Source organism: Heterodontus francisci, chromosome 17 (assembly GCF_036365525.1).
Source record: "Heterodontus francisci isolate sHetFra1 chromosome 17, sHetFra1.hap1, whole genome shotgun sequence".
Classification (NCBI taxonomy): Eukaryota; Metazoa; Chordata; class Chondrichthyes; order Heterodontiformes; family Heterodontidae; genus Heterodontus; species Heterodontus francisci.
Window position 1 is genome coordinate 78593176 of NC_090387.1, and position 18774 is coordinate 78611949.

The following is an 18774-nucleotide window of genomic DNA, read 5'->3' on the forward strand; positions in this document are numbered from 1 at the left end:
ACATTTCCAACAGTTTATTGAGTGACCTTGTTTGGAGGAGGAGAGAGTCTAATCCAGGATCACAGCATTAAGGACGTCTCAGTGCGATCCATGGGAGAGGTAACCTTGCGAGTCAATCACCCGCCTGTTATAGGACACATGGAAGGAAGACTGGGATGGATGGTATAACGGGTGCAGGATCCGATCTGCCAGATTATCCCCAGGGAGGGGGGCACAAAATCCGCCCCTCCGCCACCCTCATCTATGGTGTTATTCTGAGATTTTGGACTCTAGAGGGAGCTTTTGGAAACTTAAGGGATTTGACTGGCCATTGGTGGTTTTAGTAATGGTAACCTCCAATTCAGCACCAATTGATAGCTAAAAGTGTCAAGATGGTGGCGACTTTCCCCTCCTTACCTGATTGTCCTTGTCGAATGTAGAGTGCCGTTCACTGCTTAGTGAAGTGACTGAAGAGGAGAACACGCGCAGCCTACGGTCTTTCATTGCTAAATGTATGGGCCTGTATCCAAAACTCACCATTCACGTCAAGGGCCATTCAGCGACTCAGCAGCTGGGCTCATGGAGCAGTTGGCAGAAAATAATAGGAAACCTTCCTGGGCAGCAGCTTATTAATTTCTCTGCAGTGACTCACAACACACAGGCTGTGCTGACACAAGCACATCCAAAGTACAATGGGGCCTGTTGCTATCCAATCAGGCCTGGGCCTACACTGCCTGTGCCAAACTTCTATCACAGGGCCCTGCATCACCCATTCACTAGGGGTTTAAGCTAATAAAGCCCAATGTTTACATGCAAAAAAGCAAAACCTTTAAAAAAAAAAATCTGTGGTTTAAATGAACAAAAAGAAGAAAGTAAAAAAACCTCCACCATCATGGTGATGTAAAGTAAAGTATAGTAAAGTTTCCTGATGCAGGGCCTGGATCAGGGAAGACATCTCCCCATGGCGTAGCAAAATGTATTCAGTGGGTGTGTGATCTGCACAGACAGGACAGTCTCAAGTCTAATGCCCGGCCTATGCTAAATTAGCTGATCTCGCCCAGGGGATATGGGCAGAAATGGCCCCTTGTTCTCACTGCTGATGCTGGTGCCTGTGTAGCAATGGGATTGGGCTCAGTTGAGATTCCTCTGGTGTTGAATAGCTAGCAGGCGCTCACCATCTGGGGTTCACAAATTCAAGGGCAGAGGTACCAAATGGTGACGGGCAATTACATGGCTCTCAAACTCAGCTGATGTCAGCCCAAGAAATGGCGACCCCGTAGAAAGCGAGGCTGAGGTAACTGTCCAGCTGGGATGTGATCACTGGGACTAGGATAACCTCAGTACAAGTTGTCACATTTTCCCACCTTTCTCCTGTCTCCCCTCCCCTCCTATCAGCAGTGGGAACAAGGGGACAATTATACCAGGGTGAGAACAATTCATGTAGCACAGGCTGGGGATCAGACCGCCCTGGGTTACAGATGGTAAAAGGTCAGTCAGAGGTTCATCCCCTGATGTCTATGTGGCAATCCCAGATGGAAATGTGATGAGCCCAGGATCAGGATCAGCAGTGATGAACCGCACATTCTGATTTTGTCCGCCAACACCCATCTATTTAACCATTCAAATGGTTGACGCATATTTGTGTGAAGTATAGGAGTCCTTCTGGTACCTACAAATCAGGGCCTCAGGAGGATCACCGGGCAGAACCAGTGGGCAAAGGAATTTCAAAAAAATACTTGCTTACAAGTAGAGTTGGCACCTGTCTGGTTTTGGACTATTGTTGTACCAGTGGTCCTGTTTTGTGAAAGTCCAGTGTTTGAGCGGGCTCCCTGGCAGTCAATGTTTGCCGCAACCGTTCACCTCTTGAACCAATTCAATCATAGAATGATAGGCCATTTGGCCCATCGTGCCCATGCTAGACCTTTGAAAGAGCTATCAAATCCTGCTCTTTCCCCATCACTCTGCAAATCTTTCCTTTTTCAAAGGTACCGAGTCTGCCCAAGGTATATTTGGAGGTGTTACCTTGTCAAAGTCCTCTTGTGTGGCTCGCATCTCTTTCCATGTCTTGTTCAACAGCTGGATGCAAATGCAGAAGAACTCCTCAAAAACCCTGTCCTGGGCAAAGAACATGGGGTAGAAGTCCTGCCCTGTCTCCGAAGCTGCGAAAGAGAAGGAGGCAAGTTTTGGGAAGGCAGCGACATCATGGACACTCAAAGCTCACATGTTACAGTATCTTACTTTTAGCCCTGTGAACACTGTAGAGAGAGATTATTAGCCAAGGAGGTAGCAATTTGATCCAAACTGATAACCCACCGTTATATGGAGGCCTGCTCACGAAGCAAGGGAGAATCTAAAAGGGAAAAGATTGGTTGATGATCTATGATAGCAATGGCTTAGGACAACAGTTATTAGTGGCGATGGGACACCTCAAACTTTGACCTTTACCCTCCAGGATTTGAGTCTGAATCCAGCTTGGGCTGAACGTTTTCACCCTCTGCTGGGAGCCAGGGAGGAACATAGGAACAGAAGGAGGCCATTTAACCCTTTGAGCCAAGTGCGCCATTCAATGAGATCATAGCTGATCTGCAATCTAACTTCAATATACCCACCTTTCCCTGATATCCCTTACCTACCTTTGGCTAATAAAAATCTATCAATCCCAGATTTAACATTTACAATTGATCTAGCATCAATTGCTGTTTGTGGAAGAGAATTCCAAACAGCTATTACCCTTTGTGTGTAAAGTGTTTCCTAATTTCACTCCTGAAAGGTCTGGCCCTAATTTTTAGATGATGCCCCTTAGTCCGAGACTCCCCACCCAAAACATTTGATGTTGGTCATGTTTAGTTTGGATTTTAGGAAATTGATGGTGTGGGCTGGCTTCTTATCACAGCAACTGCCTTGGGCTTATCACATTCCTGTCCGGGTTAGGGAGTGGAGTGAGTGAAGGAAGACTCCTCAAAGAACATCAATCCTATTGATTCTGACTTAAATAAATGCTTGTGTAAAAATGGCTGCATTTTCCTTTACAAGACTGGGCTCCTTGACAACGACCCCTTTATTTTTTTTTTCATTCTGCCCAACTTGTTCATTTCATTGCGTGGTACCTTCCAGGTTATTGCACAGCTGTGCACGCAGCTCACAGGAACTTTGTTCACTGTTAATTGCTACAAAATTAACAAATTACATTTGGAGAGGCCACAAGGATGGCTGGTGAGGAAATGGAACTGTCACTTGGTCGATTAAGTCGTTCTCTTCTAGATTTGGACTTATCGGGAGAGCGGTGTAGTGGTATTATCACTTGAGTAGCAAATCAGCGGCCTTTCCAAATTTTCTGGGGACATGGGTTCAAATCCAACTGTGCCAGCTGATGTAATTTAATTAATAGCTGGCTCATGTGTACCAATGAAACTAATAAATGATTTGTAATAGTTAATGGGCGGCACAGTGGCGCAGTGGTTATCAGCGCAGCCTCACAGCTCCAGCGACCCGGGTTCAGTTCTTGGTACTGCCTGTGTGGAGTTTGCAAGTTCTCCCTGTGACCACGTGGGTTTCCGCCGGGGGCTCCGGTTTCCTCCCACGGCAGGGTGATAGGCAAATTGGCCATTGTAAATTGCCCTTAGTGTAGGTAGGAGAATGGTGGGGATGTGGTCGGGAATATGAGATTAATGCAGGATTAGTCTAAACGGGTGGTTGTTGGTCGGCACAGACTCGGTGGGCTGAAGGGCCTGTCTCAGTGCTGTATCTCTAAATATAAAAATATAAATTAAAGCCTACTTTGAGGCACAAGAACACAAGAAATAGGAGAAGTAGACCATATGGCCTATCGAGCCTGCTCCTCCAGTCAATACAATCATGGCTGATCTTGGGCTTCAACTCCACTTTCCTGCCTGCTCCCCATATCCCTTGATTCCCAGCGAGACCAATAATCTATCTATCCCAGCCTTAAATGTATTCAACGATGGAGCATCCACAACCCTCTAGGGTAGAGAATTCCAAAGATTCACAACCCTTTGAGTGAAGTAATTTCTCCTCATCTCAGTCCTGAATGATCAGCCCCTTATCCTGAGACTGTGTCCCCATGTTCTAGATTCCCCGACCAGCTTCTACCCTATCAAGCCCTTTCAGAATCTTGTATGCCTCAATTAGATCACCGCTCATTCTTCTAAAGTCCAGAGAATATAGGCCCAATTTACTCAGCCTCTCATCATAGGACAAGCCCCTCATCCCAGGGACCAATTTAGTAAATCTTCACTGCACTGCCTCCAGTGCAAGTATATCCTTTCTTAAATGCGGAGACCAAAACTGCACACAGTATTCCAGGTGTGGGCTCACCAAAGCCCTGTACAATTTTAGTAAGACTTCTTTATTCCTGTACTCCAATCCCCTTGCAATAATGGATAACATGCCATTTGCCAAGAGGCAGTGCAGAGAGAGCTTTATTCTGTATCTAACTCAAGCTGCGCTTTACTTCCTGACCTGGGCATGCTTGATACTAAGACTTCATGTGGAAAAAAGTGGAACATATTCTATTCTCCACCACTGAAACCTCCCTAAACCCCAAAGTAACCAGGATGCTCATCTTAAGTTAAAAAAAATAGATTTTCCTTTTAAGGAGACATGTTAGCCAGGTGATAGAAACACACTGCACGGATGTTTACTTTCCATTTCCTGGTGGCGAAGGTTTCCCTCATCAATACATCGACTGGTTCAACTATTACACATGAAATCGTGACAAGAAAAGACCTATGGCCTATCAAGCCCATACCTTCCACAGTCACCAAGTTAACCAGCTCAATTCTCTGAGAAGGCATCAACCAAATGTAAAACTTCCCTCTCTGAATCCTGAACATTCCCAGCCCAGCCTCAGGACTATCCCAACCTGCACTATTCCTCTCATACGAGTTGCATTCCAAATCAAACTCATCCAATGTCCCAAGGATCAACTGTCTTTCTTCCTCTCTTTGGTTAAATATCTGCTGCCTCTTTACTTTAACTAACAACACAGGGTCTTTGGTAAACTTACGTGGGTCTCCGATCTTTAGTATCTCACAGATGATTATAGTGAGCTGAATGCTCCCACGGCCAAATGGACACTCATGCTTGTCTTCACGGCTGCTGTTCTCAAGGACAAACTGTCGAGGAGAAAGAGAGAGTTTTTTTCCCCCTGTCTTTCCAACTTCCTCTCCTGACAGCTGTACAGATGTTGGCCTCATTCCAGTACCTGACCCAGGGGCCACTCTCCACATGTCAGCTGATCCCAATGATCCAATTGTAACAGCTCCCCTGCTGGTCTGGCTGAGATCAGCTAACTCCTACTAACAATTAACAAGTTGGGGTTGGAATCTGGAACCCTGCTCAGTATGCCTCAGTACTGCACCAGGCAGTTCTTTCAAAAACGGACTTCTTGGCTGAACTCAGAGTGAGACAGAGAGGAGAGATGGAGAATTGCAGCAAGTAAGAAACCAGTGTGGCCTAGTCAGCCTTCCTGGAGATCAGCATCAAACTAAGAGGGGGCAGGGAGTGAGAATGTCCTCATGGATTTATAGGTCTCCAACTGGTTTGTCTGGGAAATAAGGAACTTTCTAGATACAGTGAAGGTTTGTGATCATGTTAACTTCTTCTTTGACGTGACTGTTTTTATTTCTCAAAGAGCCTGACCAGATTGAACGCTCGTACTCTTGACATTTTCTTCTCCTCCAATTTTCCCAAAATGTCCCTCCTATCCAAATTCCCTGCCCCAGTGAGACTTCTTTGCATATGACCTCAGATGCCCTGCCCTCCCTCCAACAGCCCCGTATAGCCAAGTGGCAGGTATGAGCAGAGAAGAAACCCTGACCGGTTCTCTCGCCCGTTGCCTGGTAATCCAGAGCGTATAAAAGGTTCATCCCTGTTGATCGATAAAGCAACATGTTTCCACATAGTGATATCATTCATGCTACTTGCACTTCATGTGCCCAACTCCTCCCTTCCTCAGAGCAATAATTACCCCCCACAACCCGGCCTCCTATTTTTCAAGGAAACGTTCCCTCACAAATGGAAATGAAAGCAGATCACAGCCAATTGAAACTGAGTGGCAGTGTAAGGGTTAAACAGCGTCTGCTGGAATACACAAGGACGGTGCCGACTTACCCGGTTGTAAGCATCAGAGTGGCGTGAGGCAAAGTAGATCATGTTATCCAGAGGCAGCAGTCCAGGTGGTGTTCGGCTGAAGTCTAAGGAGGGATTGGCATTGTTCTGGGAGGGGAAAGGACAACAGATTTCATACAATCATAGAATGGTTACAGCATAGAAGGCCCATTGAGCAAATGTCAGCTTTCTGCAAGGACAATTCAGGTGAAAGCCACAATTGTATCTGCTCCACCACACTATGAGGCAGCGCATTCCAGATCCTAACCACTCGCTGCGTAAAAAAGTTTTTCCTCATCTCACTTTTCCTTCTTTTGTCAACACCTTAAATTTGTCTCCTCTGGTTCTCAACTCTTCTGCCAATGGGAAAGGGTTTCTCCCTATCCACTCTGTCCAGACCCCTCATGATTTTGAACACATCTTATCAAATCTCCTCTCAACCTTTTCTCTAAGGAGAACAGCCCCAGCTTCTCCAATCTATCCTCATAACTAAAGTCCCTCATGGAACCATTCCTACAGATCTTTTCTGCACCCTCTCTAATGCCTTCACATCCTTCCTGCCCAGAATTGGGCACAATACTCCAGTTGAGGCCAAACCAGTGTTTTGTCAAGGTTCACCATAACCTCCTTGCTTTTGTACTGTATGCCCAGGATCTTCTATGTTTTATTAACTGCTTTCTCAACTTGTTGTGCCGCCTTCAATGATTTGTGCACATTAACCCCCAGGACCCAGACTCCTGCACCCTCTTGGGAATTGTATCCTATATTTTATATTGCCTCTCCTCATTGTCCCTCCGAAAATATATCAGTTCACACTTCTCTCCATTAAATTTCATCTGCCACATGTCTGCCTATTCCATCAACCTGTCTACATTGTCTTGGTGTCTATCACTATCCTCCTCACATCCACAATACTTCCAAGTTTTGCGTCATCCCCAAACCCAAGTCAATGTCATTAATATAGTTCAAGAAAAGCAGTGGTCCCTAATGCTGACCCCTGGGGGAGCCCCACTGTATACCTTCTTCCAGGACTAAAAATAATCCTTCACCACTACTCTGTTTCCTGTCACTCAGCCAACTTTGTATCCATGCTGCCACTGTCCTTTTATTCCATGGGCTTTAACTTTGCTGAAAAGCCAGTGAAATGGGCACTTTATTAAATGTCTTTTGGAAGTCCATGTACATCATATCAACTACATTACCCTCAGTAACCCTGTCTCTTACCTCATTAAAAACTCAATCAAGTTAGTTAAACACTTAACAAATCCATGCTGGCTTTCCTTAATTAATGCACATTTATACAAGTCACTGTGAATTTTATTTCAGATTATCCTTTCTAAAAGCTTTCCCACCACCATGGTTAAACTGACTGGCCTGTAGTTGCTGGGTTTATCCTTACACTCTTTTTTGAACAAGGGTGTAACATTTGCAATTCTCCAGTCCTTTATCATTACCCTGTACCTAAGGAGGATTGGAAAATTATAGCCAGTGCCTTCGCAATTTCCACCCTTACTTCCCTCAGCATCTTTGGATGCATCTGATCTGGTCCTGGTGACTTATCAACTATAAGCACAGACAGCTTTTCTAATACCTCCCTTTATCAATTTTTAGCCCATGCAGTGTCTCAATACCTCCTCTTTCACTGTGACTTTGGAAGCATCTTCTTCCTTGGTAAAGACAGTTGCAAAGTACTTATTTAGTACCTCAGCCAGGCCCTCTGCCTCCATGCGCAAATCCCCTTTTTGATTTACTGAGAAGAAGCTGGTTGCATCAAGATTTTTCTCTAGAAGGTCTGCATTTCACTGCAGTGCAGCTCCACTGATGGTCATTCCTCAACTGCAAGCCTGGACAGTCAGTGCCACACAGGCTATTGGACTACAGGGGGCCTGTTGCCATCACTGAGTGTCACTCTCCAGCAGGGATCAGTAGTGGATGACGAGAAGGGGTTGGGAACCATAGCTGATAATACAACAATAACTTACATTTATATAATGCCTTTAATGTCATAAAACATCCAAAGGCATTTTAGAGGACCGTTATCAAACAAAATTTGAAAGCGAGCCACATAAGGAGATATTTGGGCAGATGACCATAGCTTGGTCAAAAAGATAAGTTTAAAGGAGCGTCTTCAAGGAGGAAAGAGAGGTAGGGAGGAATTTCCAGAGCTTAGGGCCTTGGCAGCTGAAGGCATGGAAAACAATGGTGGAGCAATTAAAATTGCAAAGTGATTACTGACAACACAGCCGGCAGCTTACATCATCCGACTGCGCCATTCTGCGCACATGTGCAGATTGGTTCCGCACTGCCAGGACTGGTTGGCGCATGCGCAGATGACGTCATTGCGTAACGCAGGCAGATGGTGGGGGAACCAGCCAGGAGAGAGCAGGGGTGGGGGGAGAGGGGGGGCTCTGGGGAGCGAGGGGAGAGCAGGGGAGCGGGGAGAGAGTGGGTGTGGGGAGAGCGCGGCCCAAGACCTTGCTGTTGGTGGGTGTGTTCTCCTCCTTCCCCCCGCCACCTGCTTGCTCACCGCCCGCTTGCCACACCCCCGACCGCTGGCTCACCCACCCGCCTGCTCCCTCCCCTCCCTGACCTGCTCGCTCCCTCCCCTCCCCGGCGATTGTGTGCTGCCATGTGTTTAGGTTGCCATCGCGTGATTATTTGAGCAGCGCCATCTTTAATCCTGGCAGCTGGCTGACGTTGCAGACTGTGACATTTTACCAAAGTGATTCCTGACAACGCAGCTCGCCACTGACGTCATCAGGCTGCGCCGCGGCAGATAGTCTCCTGCTCTCTGCGCATGCGCTGCATTCCGGCTTGCCAGGACTTAATAAAATTTCTCAATAATTAAACCTGGAATTGTTGAGGTTTTTGATGTTATTTTCCCGACTTTGCAACTGCACTTCAGATATTCAACTGCGGTGTGGTCCTTGGGGTGGAGGGAGGGTGGGGGGGAGGGTTGTGAGGGGGTGGGGGAAGAGGGGGGGAAGGTAGAGAGGGGGTTTGGGGGGTAGTGGGACAGAGTTAAATTCAGAAGCTGCTGAAGAGAGGGATGCAAAAGGCAGGGACCAGAGAGCTACAATGCCTGAAGTACAGTTGAGAAGTAGGGGAGAAAGCGGCTGGATGGGGGATCTGCAGCTGGAGAGAACAGCTGGATGGAGAGGGCCGGTAGCGAGAGGTCGTATGGAGCCGCGGGGAGCTAGCGGCCGAAGACCTTGCTGTCGCCGGGTGCGGGTAAGTCTTTTGCCGTTGCAAATTTATGGCACATGCGTAGAAAAACGCTCCCCCCCCCCCCCTCCCCTCACACTGCTGCCTCCGGCCACTCCGCTCCCCTCCGTCACTGGCCCGTTCACTCGCCGGCCGCTGCGCTCCCCCCCAGGCCCAATCCGCTCCCCTCCGTCACCGGCCCGTTCGCTCGCCCACTCGCCGGCCGCTCCGCTCCTTCCTCTCTCCCTCCCTCCCCTCCCTCCGGCTCGCTCGCTCTCTCACTCCGCCATTGTGTGCTGACATGTGTTTGTTAGGTTGCCTCCGTGTGACTATTTGAGCAGCGCCATCTTTAGTCCTGGCAGCTGCCTAAAGTCGCAGACTGTGATGTTTTAGTGGCACATGCTGCATTTGTGCATGTGCCATTGCAGCGCCACCTAGTGGGGATACCCAAGAGGCTAGAATTTGAGGAATGCATATTGTGGAGGGTTGTGGGGTTGGAGGAGGTTACAGAGGGGTGACGCCATGGAGGAATTTGAACACAAGGATGAGAATTTAAAATCAAGGCATTGCTTAACTGGGAGCCAATGTAGGTCAGTGAGCACTTGCATGATGATTGAATGGGACTTAGTATGAGTCAGGACATGGGCAGCAGAGTTTTGGATGAGCTTACGTTTATGGAGAGTGGCTGATGAGAGGCCAGCATAAGAGCATTGAAATAGACGTAAAAAAGGCATGGAAAGGCAGCAATGAAATGAGGCAGGAGCTGAGTTGGGTGACATTACGGAGCTAGAAATAGACATGCATACTGATGGTGTGGATGTGTGTTTGGAAGAAAGTCTTAGGGTCAAAATCGACACCAAAGTTGCAGTCTCAGACAGTTGCCAGGGAGAAGGATGGAGCTGACGGCTAGGGAATGGAGATTGTAGCGGGGTCTTCCCAATATTTAGTTGGAGAAAGTTTCTGCTCATCCAGTATTGAATGCCGGACACGGGTTGGGATCCTTCCATCTATGAAAGGTGACGGACACGCACAAAACAATCCATTTAGGTGAGGTGTCTTCTCTTGGTGCATCTTTGTTGATGGCTGTGAAGGCCAATCCTCGAGAGGCAGGTTCTGCCACAAGTGTTGCACTTGAAGCTGACAAGCGACTCTGTGAGTTGTTTTTGACATTGGTGCCTGTTGCCAAGCTGCTGTAGCCACTGGTCATCGTGGAAGTGCAACCAGTCCACAGGATGTGTTGCTATTTCCCTCTTTTGCCGGCTAGTGACTCCCAAAGGCAATAGTTGACATTTAGGGCCTTTATGGCATGCTTGCAAGCATCCTTGAAGCAGAGCTTTGGGCGCCCCACTGGTCATCTGGCCCCGGCTACCTCACCATACAGAAGGTCCTTGGGCATGCGATCATCTTCCATCCAGCGGATGTGTCTGATCCACCAAAGCTGCCTCTGTTTGATTACTGCCAACATACTTGGGAGCTCTGCCTTTGAGAGGACTCCCACATTTGTGATTTTGTCCTGTCAGGATATACCCATAATGTGCCACAGACAGGAAGGTTGGAAAATATTGAGTGTCTTTTCCTGATAGCTGTAAGTCACCCATGTTTCACAGCCATACAGCAATGTGCTGTGAACACAGGCCTTATAAACCATCAGCTTGGTCCTAAGGGTCAGCTTGGTATTATTGGTGTTGGAAAACAGGTTGATAATCCTCCAGAGGAGGATTTGAGAGAGGTGGTGGTGAGGTTGAGATGGGTGTTGTGAGTGTATATGTGGAAACTGACACGGTACTTTTGGATGATGTCACCGAGGAGCAGCATGTAGATGAGAAATAGGAGGGGGCTAAAGATAGATCCTTGAGGGACACCAGAGGTAACAGTGTGGGAACAGGAAGAGAAGCCATTGCAGGTGATTCTCTGGCTATGACTGGATAGATAAGAATAGAACCAGGTGAGAGCAATCCCATCCACCTGGACGACAGCGGAGAGGCTTTGAAGGAGGATGGTGTGGTCAACTGTGCCAAAAGCTGCAGACAGGTCAGGAGGGATAGTTTACCACAGTCATAGTCGCCGTATAGGATGTCATTTGCAACTTTGGTAGAAGCCATTTTCGGTACTATGGCGAGGTGGAAACTTAACTGGAGGGATTCAAATGTGGAGTTCTGGGAAAGATGGGCATGACCTTGGGAGGCAACCACATGCTCAAGAAGTTTGGAGAGGAAAGGGAGGTTGGTGATGGGGTGGTAGTTTGCAAGGACGATGGGGTCAAGGGCTTTTTTTTTTTGAGGAAAGGGGTGATGATGGCATATTTGAAGGGAAGGCAGACAGTACCCAAACAGAGAAAACCATCAACAATATCAGCTAATGTGGGAGCTGGGAAGGGATGTTGGGTGGTCAACAGTTTAGCGAGAATAGGGGTCAGGGAACAAGAGGTGGGTCTCATGGACAAGTTGACTTCAGAGATGGCATGAGGAGAAATAAGAGAGAAACTAGAAAAAGATGGGCATTGGTGGCTAGGGATGAGAGGGGATGGGAGTGGGCGGGAGGGGGGCAAACCTTCTGGGAAATTTGGCCTGGTGGACTGGGGAAGGGAGGGAAGTGACAAAGGCAGCTAATAGGATGGTCTTAATCTTAGCAACAAAGATATCCATGAGTTCCTTACACTTAATGCTGTAAATGAGGGAGGAGAAGACAGGGAAGAAGGGTTTAAGAAGATGGTTTGCAGTTGGGAAAAAATGTTGGGTATTACCTTTGCATTCCAGGATGATCCTGGAATTGCGAGCAGCATTGGTAGAAGCAAGCAGGACCTGATAGTGCTTTATGTAGTCTAGCCAGATCTGGAGGTGAATGGCTAAACCAGTTGTTCACCATATCCATTCGCCTGCATCCCTTGGACTTAAGGATGTGGAGATGAGGGCACACCGGGGGGGAAAGACCAGATTGAGAAAGAGTAACGATTTTAATGGGGACTGTGGCATCAAAGGTGGAGGTGAGGGTGTGATTGAGCAGAAATGTTGTGGTAAATGGAGGGCCAATGGCTTGGGCAGTTGGGATTTTGAAAGAGCAGTTGTAAGTTAATTGCAAGACCGCTTTTCTCCAGGTACAGACACATAAGGAGGGTTGAAGGGGGAAAAGGAGAATGCAGGTGGAGAGCGATACAAGGAAGTGATCAGAGATTCAAACATGAGTGGTGGTGGAAAATTTAACAGGTGACAGGAGGAGGAGGCTCCATGATGGAGGGATTGTCCTCTGAGGAATGATTAAATAGACTGGGCCTTTATTCTCTGGAGTTCAGAAGAATGAGAGGTGATCTCATTCAAACATACAAAATTCTTATAGGGCTCAACTGGGTAGATGCAGGAAGGATGTTTCCCCTGGCTGGGAAGTCCAGAACCAGGGGACGCAGTCTCAGAATAAGGGGTGGGCCATTTAGGACTGAGATGAAGAGGAATTTCTTCACTCAGATGGTGGTGAATCTGTGGAATTCTCTGCCCCAGAGGGCTGTGGAGGCTCAGTCGTTGAGCATGTTCAATACCAAGATCAACAGATTTCTACATATTAAAAACATCAAGGGAGAGAGGGATAGTGAAGGGAAATGATGTTGAATTAGAAGATCAGCCATGTTCTCACTGAATAGCAGAGCAGGCTCAAAGGGCTGAATGGCCTACTCCTGCTCCTATTTCTTACATTATGTAACATCCCCATCCTCAATGATGCTTGCAACCATCTTCAACCAGAAGTGCCAAGTAGACGATTCATCTCAGCCTCCTCCTGAGGTCCCCAGCATCACAGTCTTCAGCCAATCAGTTGAGCGCACTGCATACAGCAAAGGCCCTGACAGCATCCAGGCTACATTGCTGAAAACTTATGCTTCATAACTAGCCACACCTCGAGCCAACCTGTTCCACTACAGCTATAACACTGGTATCTACCAGACAGTATGGAAAATTGTCCAGGTATGGCCTGTCCACAAAAAGCAGGACAAATCCAAACTGGCCAATCAGTCTACTCTTGATCATCACCAAAGTGATGGAAGGTGTTGTAAACAGTACAATCAAGCAGCACTTGCTCAGCAACAACCTGCTCACCGATGCTCAACTTGAGTTTTGTCAGGGTCCCTCTGCTCCAGACCTCATTACAGCCTTGTCCCAAACACGGACAAAAGAGCTGATTCCAGAGGTGAGGGGAGAGTGACTGCCCTTGACATCAAGGCAGCATTTAATTGGGTGTGGCATCAAGGAGCCTTGCAAAATTAGACCATGGGAATCAGGTGGAAATCTCTCTACTGGTTGGAGTCATACCTAGCACAAAGGAAGAGGGTTGTGGTTGTTGGAGGCCAATCATCTCAGCCCCAGGACATCACTGCAGGAGTTCACCAGGGTAGTGTCCTAGGCCCAACCATCTTCAGCTGCTTCATCAATGACCTTCCCTCCATCATAAGGTCAGAAGTGGGGATATTCATGATGATTGCACAATGTTCAGCACCATTCATGACTCCTCAGATCAGAAGCAGTCTGTGCCTGCATGCAGTGAAACCTGGACAACATTTCAGTTTGGGCTGATAATTGGCAAGTAACATTTGTGCCACACTAGTGCCAGGCACTTGAATAAGAGAGAGTCTAATGATCTCCCCCTGTCATTCAATCTCAATACCATCGCTGAATCCCCCACCATCAACATCCTGGGAATTACCATTGCCAGAAATTGAACTGGACCAGTCACATAAATGCTGTGGCTACAAGAGCAGGTCAGAGGCTGGGAATCCTGAGGCGAGTAACTCACCTCCTGACTCCCCCAAAGCCTGTCCAGCATCTACAAGGCACAAGTCAGGAGTGTGATGGAAAACTCTCCACTTGCCTGGATGGCTGCAGCTCCAACAACACTCAAGAAGCTCGACACCATCTAGGACAAAGTAGCTGGCTTGATAGGCACCCCATTCACCATCTTAAAACATTCACTTCCTCCATCACTGGTGCACAGTGGCAGCAGTGTGTACCATCTACAAGATGCATTGCAGCAACATGTCAAAGCTTCTTTAACAGCACCTTCCAAACCCACGACCTTTACCACCTAGCAGGAGAAGGGCAGCAGACACAAGAGAACACCACCACCTGCAAGTTTTTCTCCAAGTCACACACCATCCTGACTTGGAACTATATCGCCGTTCCTTCATCGTTGAACTCCCTAGCTAACAGCACTATGGGTGTACCTTCACCACACAAATTGCAGCGGTTCAAGAAGGCTACGGGCCAAGTGCTGGAAAATGGGATTAGAATAGGTAGGTGCCTGATGGCCGGCACTGACACAATGGGCCGAAGGGCCTGTTTCTGTGCTGTAAGACTCTATGACTCTATGGCAGCTCACTGCTACCTTCTGAAGGGCAATTAGAGATGGGTAATAAATGCTGGTCTTGCCAGCGACACCCACATTCCATGAAGAAATAACAAAACAAAACGGCAGCGGTGTAATTCTAAGCAAAACAATCTTTGTAGGAAAGGCAGGGAGACCTGATCTTTAATCAGCCTGTTCTGGCTGAGTTGAGATGAACTAACGTGGTGAACGGGCGAATAAATCGCTCTGCGATTCCAGGATCAATAAACTCTAGTCAGATAGAGACGACCCCAATGAGGGATTCAAACATCATCATCCTCTGATGGAGGAATGTTTCTTGACTGTATGATGCAATGCATCTGCTCAGATTTCCTCTCTAGTAGGGTACAATAGTATGGTGGTTATGTTACTGGACTAGTAATTAGATAATGTAGCAAGAGGCCTTGACTAATACTCAAGATGAATGGGACTTCAAATCTTGTCATGGCAGTTTGAGAATTTGAATTTAGCTTAAATATAAAGCTGGGACCAGCAAAGTCATAAATTCGCAACTGGTTCAGAAATGCCCTTTCGAGAAGGAAACCGGCCAGTTCCACACCAATGTGGTTGACTCTTAACTGAACTCTGAGCAAGCCTCGCAACTGTATCAAAACTAGAGATGAGCAACAAATGCCAGCCTTGCCAGTGATGCCCATATCCTAAGCATGAGTTAAAGAAAGAAGTAGGCTGAGAGGACAGCATGGCAATTAAAACCATAGGTTCGAGCCTCGATTTTGAGAAGGATGGAACCCATGTTGAATGGGTGTTCTCCATCCACGGACTCTGACTGGTGCAGTATGTCCATTCTTAATACACAAGCATGGAATGAGAAAGGTCCTTCTGACCCATCAAATCACCCCTTTTCACAGACTATCTAAGCATCTGGCTCATTGAGGGCTCAACGCATCCAATCTCCCAAGAGGGTCGGGTATGAATCTGTCCTGGCACACTTTACGGGAGAAAGATCAAAAAGATTGTTCAGGTTTGAATGGTTCAGGACCAATGATTGAAAGAATTGGAATTAATTTTTTCTTCAAAATCCATCTCAACAAAGTGTTAACAATATGGAGAACACGATGGCGCAAGAATGTCTTTCACCAAATGAGGAATTTGGAGACTTACGAGCAACAACAGAGGTTTTAAAAATGGAGTTAATTTTAAAGGGAAACACTGAAAGTCAGGTAGGGTTCATCTAGCGAGGCCCCAGAGCTTCCTTGGGTTTGGTCAATTTTACATAGAGGTGGTTCTCCACCTTCATGGAAAAGGGCAAATCAACAGGTATTTTCACTCCCTTTAGACTTAAACGGGTGACGCTATCTTAAAGAAACAGGTTCATGAAGGATATGACCAGTATTGAAAAACTTTGTATGACCCAATCACTCACCAACAGACATAGATCAGGTCATGGGTCACAGGTTATGCATTAATGGTGTGAACCAATGGCACTGCATTCAATACATTTCAGTCCTACAGTACAGCACTAACAAAAATATTACTGTTAATTTACTGTCCAGCTCTTAATATAACACCTGAGCAGAATTTAACAAAAACATATTTCACTCATTATATAAGTTGGAAATAGTTATTTAACCAAAATGACAAAGTATTTTTAATCTGCTCTGGATTTGAGGCATCTGTTTTTCCTGACAGCACTGCATTCTGGGTTAGGACACAGCTGCGGCCCAAATTAGTCCTCGCCATTTAGTGGATAAAACAGAGGATAAACTGGCTAGAATGTAAACCCGAGAGAAAACTGGCCACATTCCCCTGTGCTTGGGGGGAGTGGGCGGGGGGATGGGATGTTGCAAGGATGTGCCTATAACAGCAAACTGGGCCAGAGACTCGGCTTATTGTTCAAATTGGCCGGGAACAGTCACCCATTTAGACAAGACGAGATCCGTTAAATGGAGAGAAGAGTTGCTCAAACTCACGGGGAAGCCAAGCTTCCTGAACTCTCTGGCGCACAAAGATTTTCGGCGGTCTGTGTTAAAGTTCCCAGGAGAAGTGTCAGTGTCGGACTCGAAGGCTGCTTGACGCAGGCTGTGTATCATATCCCTCTGCTCCTAAAAGAAAAATAAAGATGACAAACTATGAAAGAAGTGGGAATTAAACATCGATCCACAAAGAATTGCAGGTCATTAGTAAAGTTATTACTGAGACTTGACATCAGAAGGTGTGGGGCTCGAGTAAGGGGGGGAAGTCTATATTAGGTTTAAAATAAAAACAGAAAGTGCTGGAAATACTCAGCAGGTCAGGTAGCATCTATGAAGAGAGAAGCAGAGTTAACGTTTCTGGTCTGTGATGAAGAGTTTTGATTCTATCGATCTCTGTCTTGAATATACTCAATGACTGAGCCTCCACAGCCCTTTGGGGCAGACAATTCCAAATATTCATCACCCTCTGGGTGAAGAAATTCCTCCGCATCTCAGTCTTAAATGGCTTACCTCTTATTCTGAGATTATGTCCCCTAGTTCTAGACCCCCCAGCCAGGAGAAACATCTTTCTTGCTTCGACCCTGTTAAGCCCTGTAAGAATTTTGTATGTTTCAATGAGATCACCTGTCATTCTTCTAAAATCTAGAGAATACAGGCCAAGTCTCCTCAATCTCTCCTCATTGGACAATCCCATCATCCCAGGGATCAATCTGGTGAACCTTCATTGTACTCCCTCTATGGCAAGTATATCCTTCCCTAGGTAAGGAAAGATAGGAAAAGAAGGAAAGGGGGAGGGGTGGCAGCATTTCTTAAGGTGAACATTGCAGTGCTGGAGAGAGAGGATGTCCCAAAGGTGTCAAGGGCAGAATCTATTTGGCTAGAGCTAAGGAACAAAAAAGGTGTCATTTGTTTGCTCGCTGGAGTCTATAGGCCAACTAGTGAGAAAGATGTAGGGGAATAAATTTGCAAGGAAATTAGAGAGAGCTGCAAAATGATAGTAGTTATAATGGGGGACTTTATTCATCCAAATATAGACTAGGGTAGCAGTAGTGTAAAGGGCAGAGAAGGGTAAGAGTTCCTAGAGTATGTTCAGGTGAATTTTCTACATCAGTATGCTTCCAGTCCAATGAAAAAGGAGGCATTGCTAGACTTGATTCTTGGGAATGGGGTGAGCCAAGTGGATCAAGTGTCAGTAGGGGTACATCTAGGGGACAGTGATCATTGTATCATAAGGTTTAGGTTGGCCACGGAAAAGGACCAAGAACAATCCAGAATAAGAATAGTGAACTGGGGGAAACACAACTTCAATAGGGTAAGAATGGATCTGACCCAGATAAGCTGGAATCAAAGCTTGGCAGGCAAAACTATAACTGAACAACGGGTTGCCTTTAGGAACATAGGAGGAGGAGTAGGCCACTTAGCCCATCGAGCCTGCCCCGCCATTCAATATGATCATGGCTGATCAACCACTTCAATTACTTTTTCCCCACACTATCCTCATATCCCCTTACGAGTTTAAAGAAAAGATAGTTTGGGCATAGTCAAGGCATATTCCCACGAAGGGGAAATGTAGATCAAACAAATCCAGAGCTTCCTGGATGACAAAAGTGATAGAGATTAAGATGAAGAAGAAAAAGTTTATTTATGACAGATGTCAGGTAGATAATACAGCAGAGAATATAGCAGGTATATAGGGGAAATGAAAAAGGAAATAAGAGAAGCAAAGAGAATGAGAAGAGACTGGCAGCTTACGTAAAAGGGAACCCAAAAGTCTAAACCAGGCAAAAAAATAATAAAAGGGTGGTAAAAGGAGGAGTGGGGCCAATTAGGGACCAAAAAGGTGATTTACGCATGGAGGCAGGGGGCATGGCTGAGGTATTATGATTCTATGAATACTTTGCATCTGTCTTTACCAAGGAAGATGATGCAAACCTGGCAATGGTGAAAGAGGAGGTAATTCAGACAATAGAAGGGTTTAAAACTGATAAGGAGGTCATAGAGTCATACAGCACAGAAACAGGCCCTTCGGCCCATCGTGTCTGTGCCAGCCATCAAGCACCTAACTACTCTAATCCCATTTTCCAGCACTTGGCCCGTAGCCTTGTATGCTATGGCGTTTCAAGTGCTCATCTAAATACTTCTTAAATGTTGAGGGTTCCTGCCT

The 18774-nt window shown here is 46.5% G+C and overlaps 1 protein-coding gene across 6 annotated transcripts in view; it reads right to left on the bottom strand.

Moving 5' to 3' along the window:
• Positions 1–18774, bottom strand: part of elmo3 (engulfment and cell motility 3) — a 201421-nt gene that overhangs the window by 77616 nt on the left and 105031 nt on the right. For all 6 annotated transcript variants that reach the window (XM_068049746.1, XM_068049748.1, XM_068049743.1 and 3 more), the window contains 4 exons: positions 16608–16739; positions 6112–6216; positions 5006–5114; positions 2002–2138 (listed from right to left, as the gene is read on the bottom strand). In XM_068049746.1, coding sequence (XP_067905847.1) covers positions 2002–2138; positions 5006–5114; positions 6112–6216; positions 16608–16739 — 483 coding nt within the window. The remainder of the gene's footprint in view (positions 1–2001; positions 2139–5005; positions 5115–6111; positions 6217–16607; positions 16740–18774) is intronic.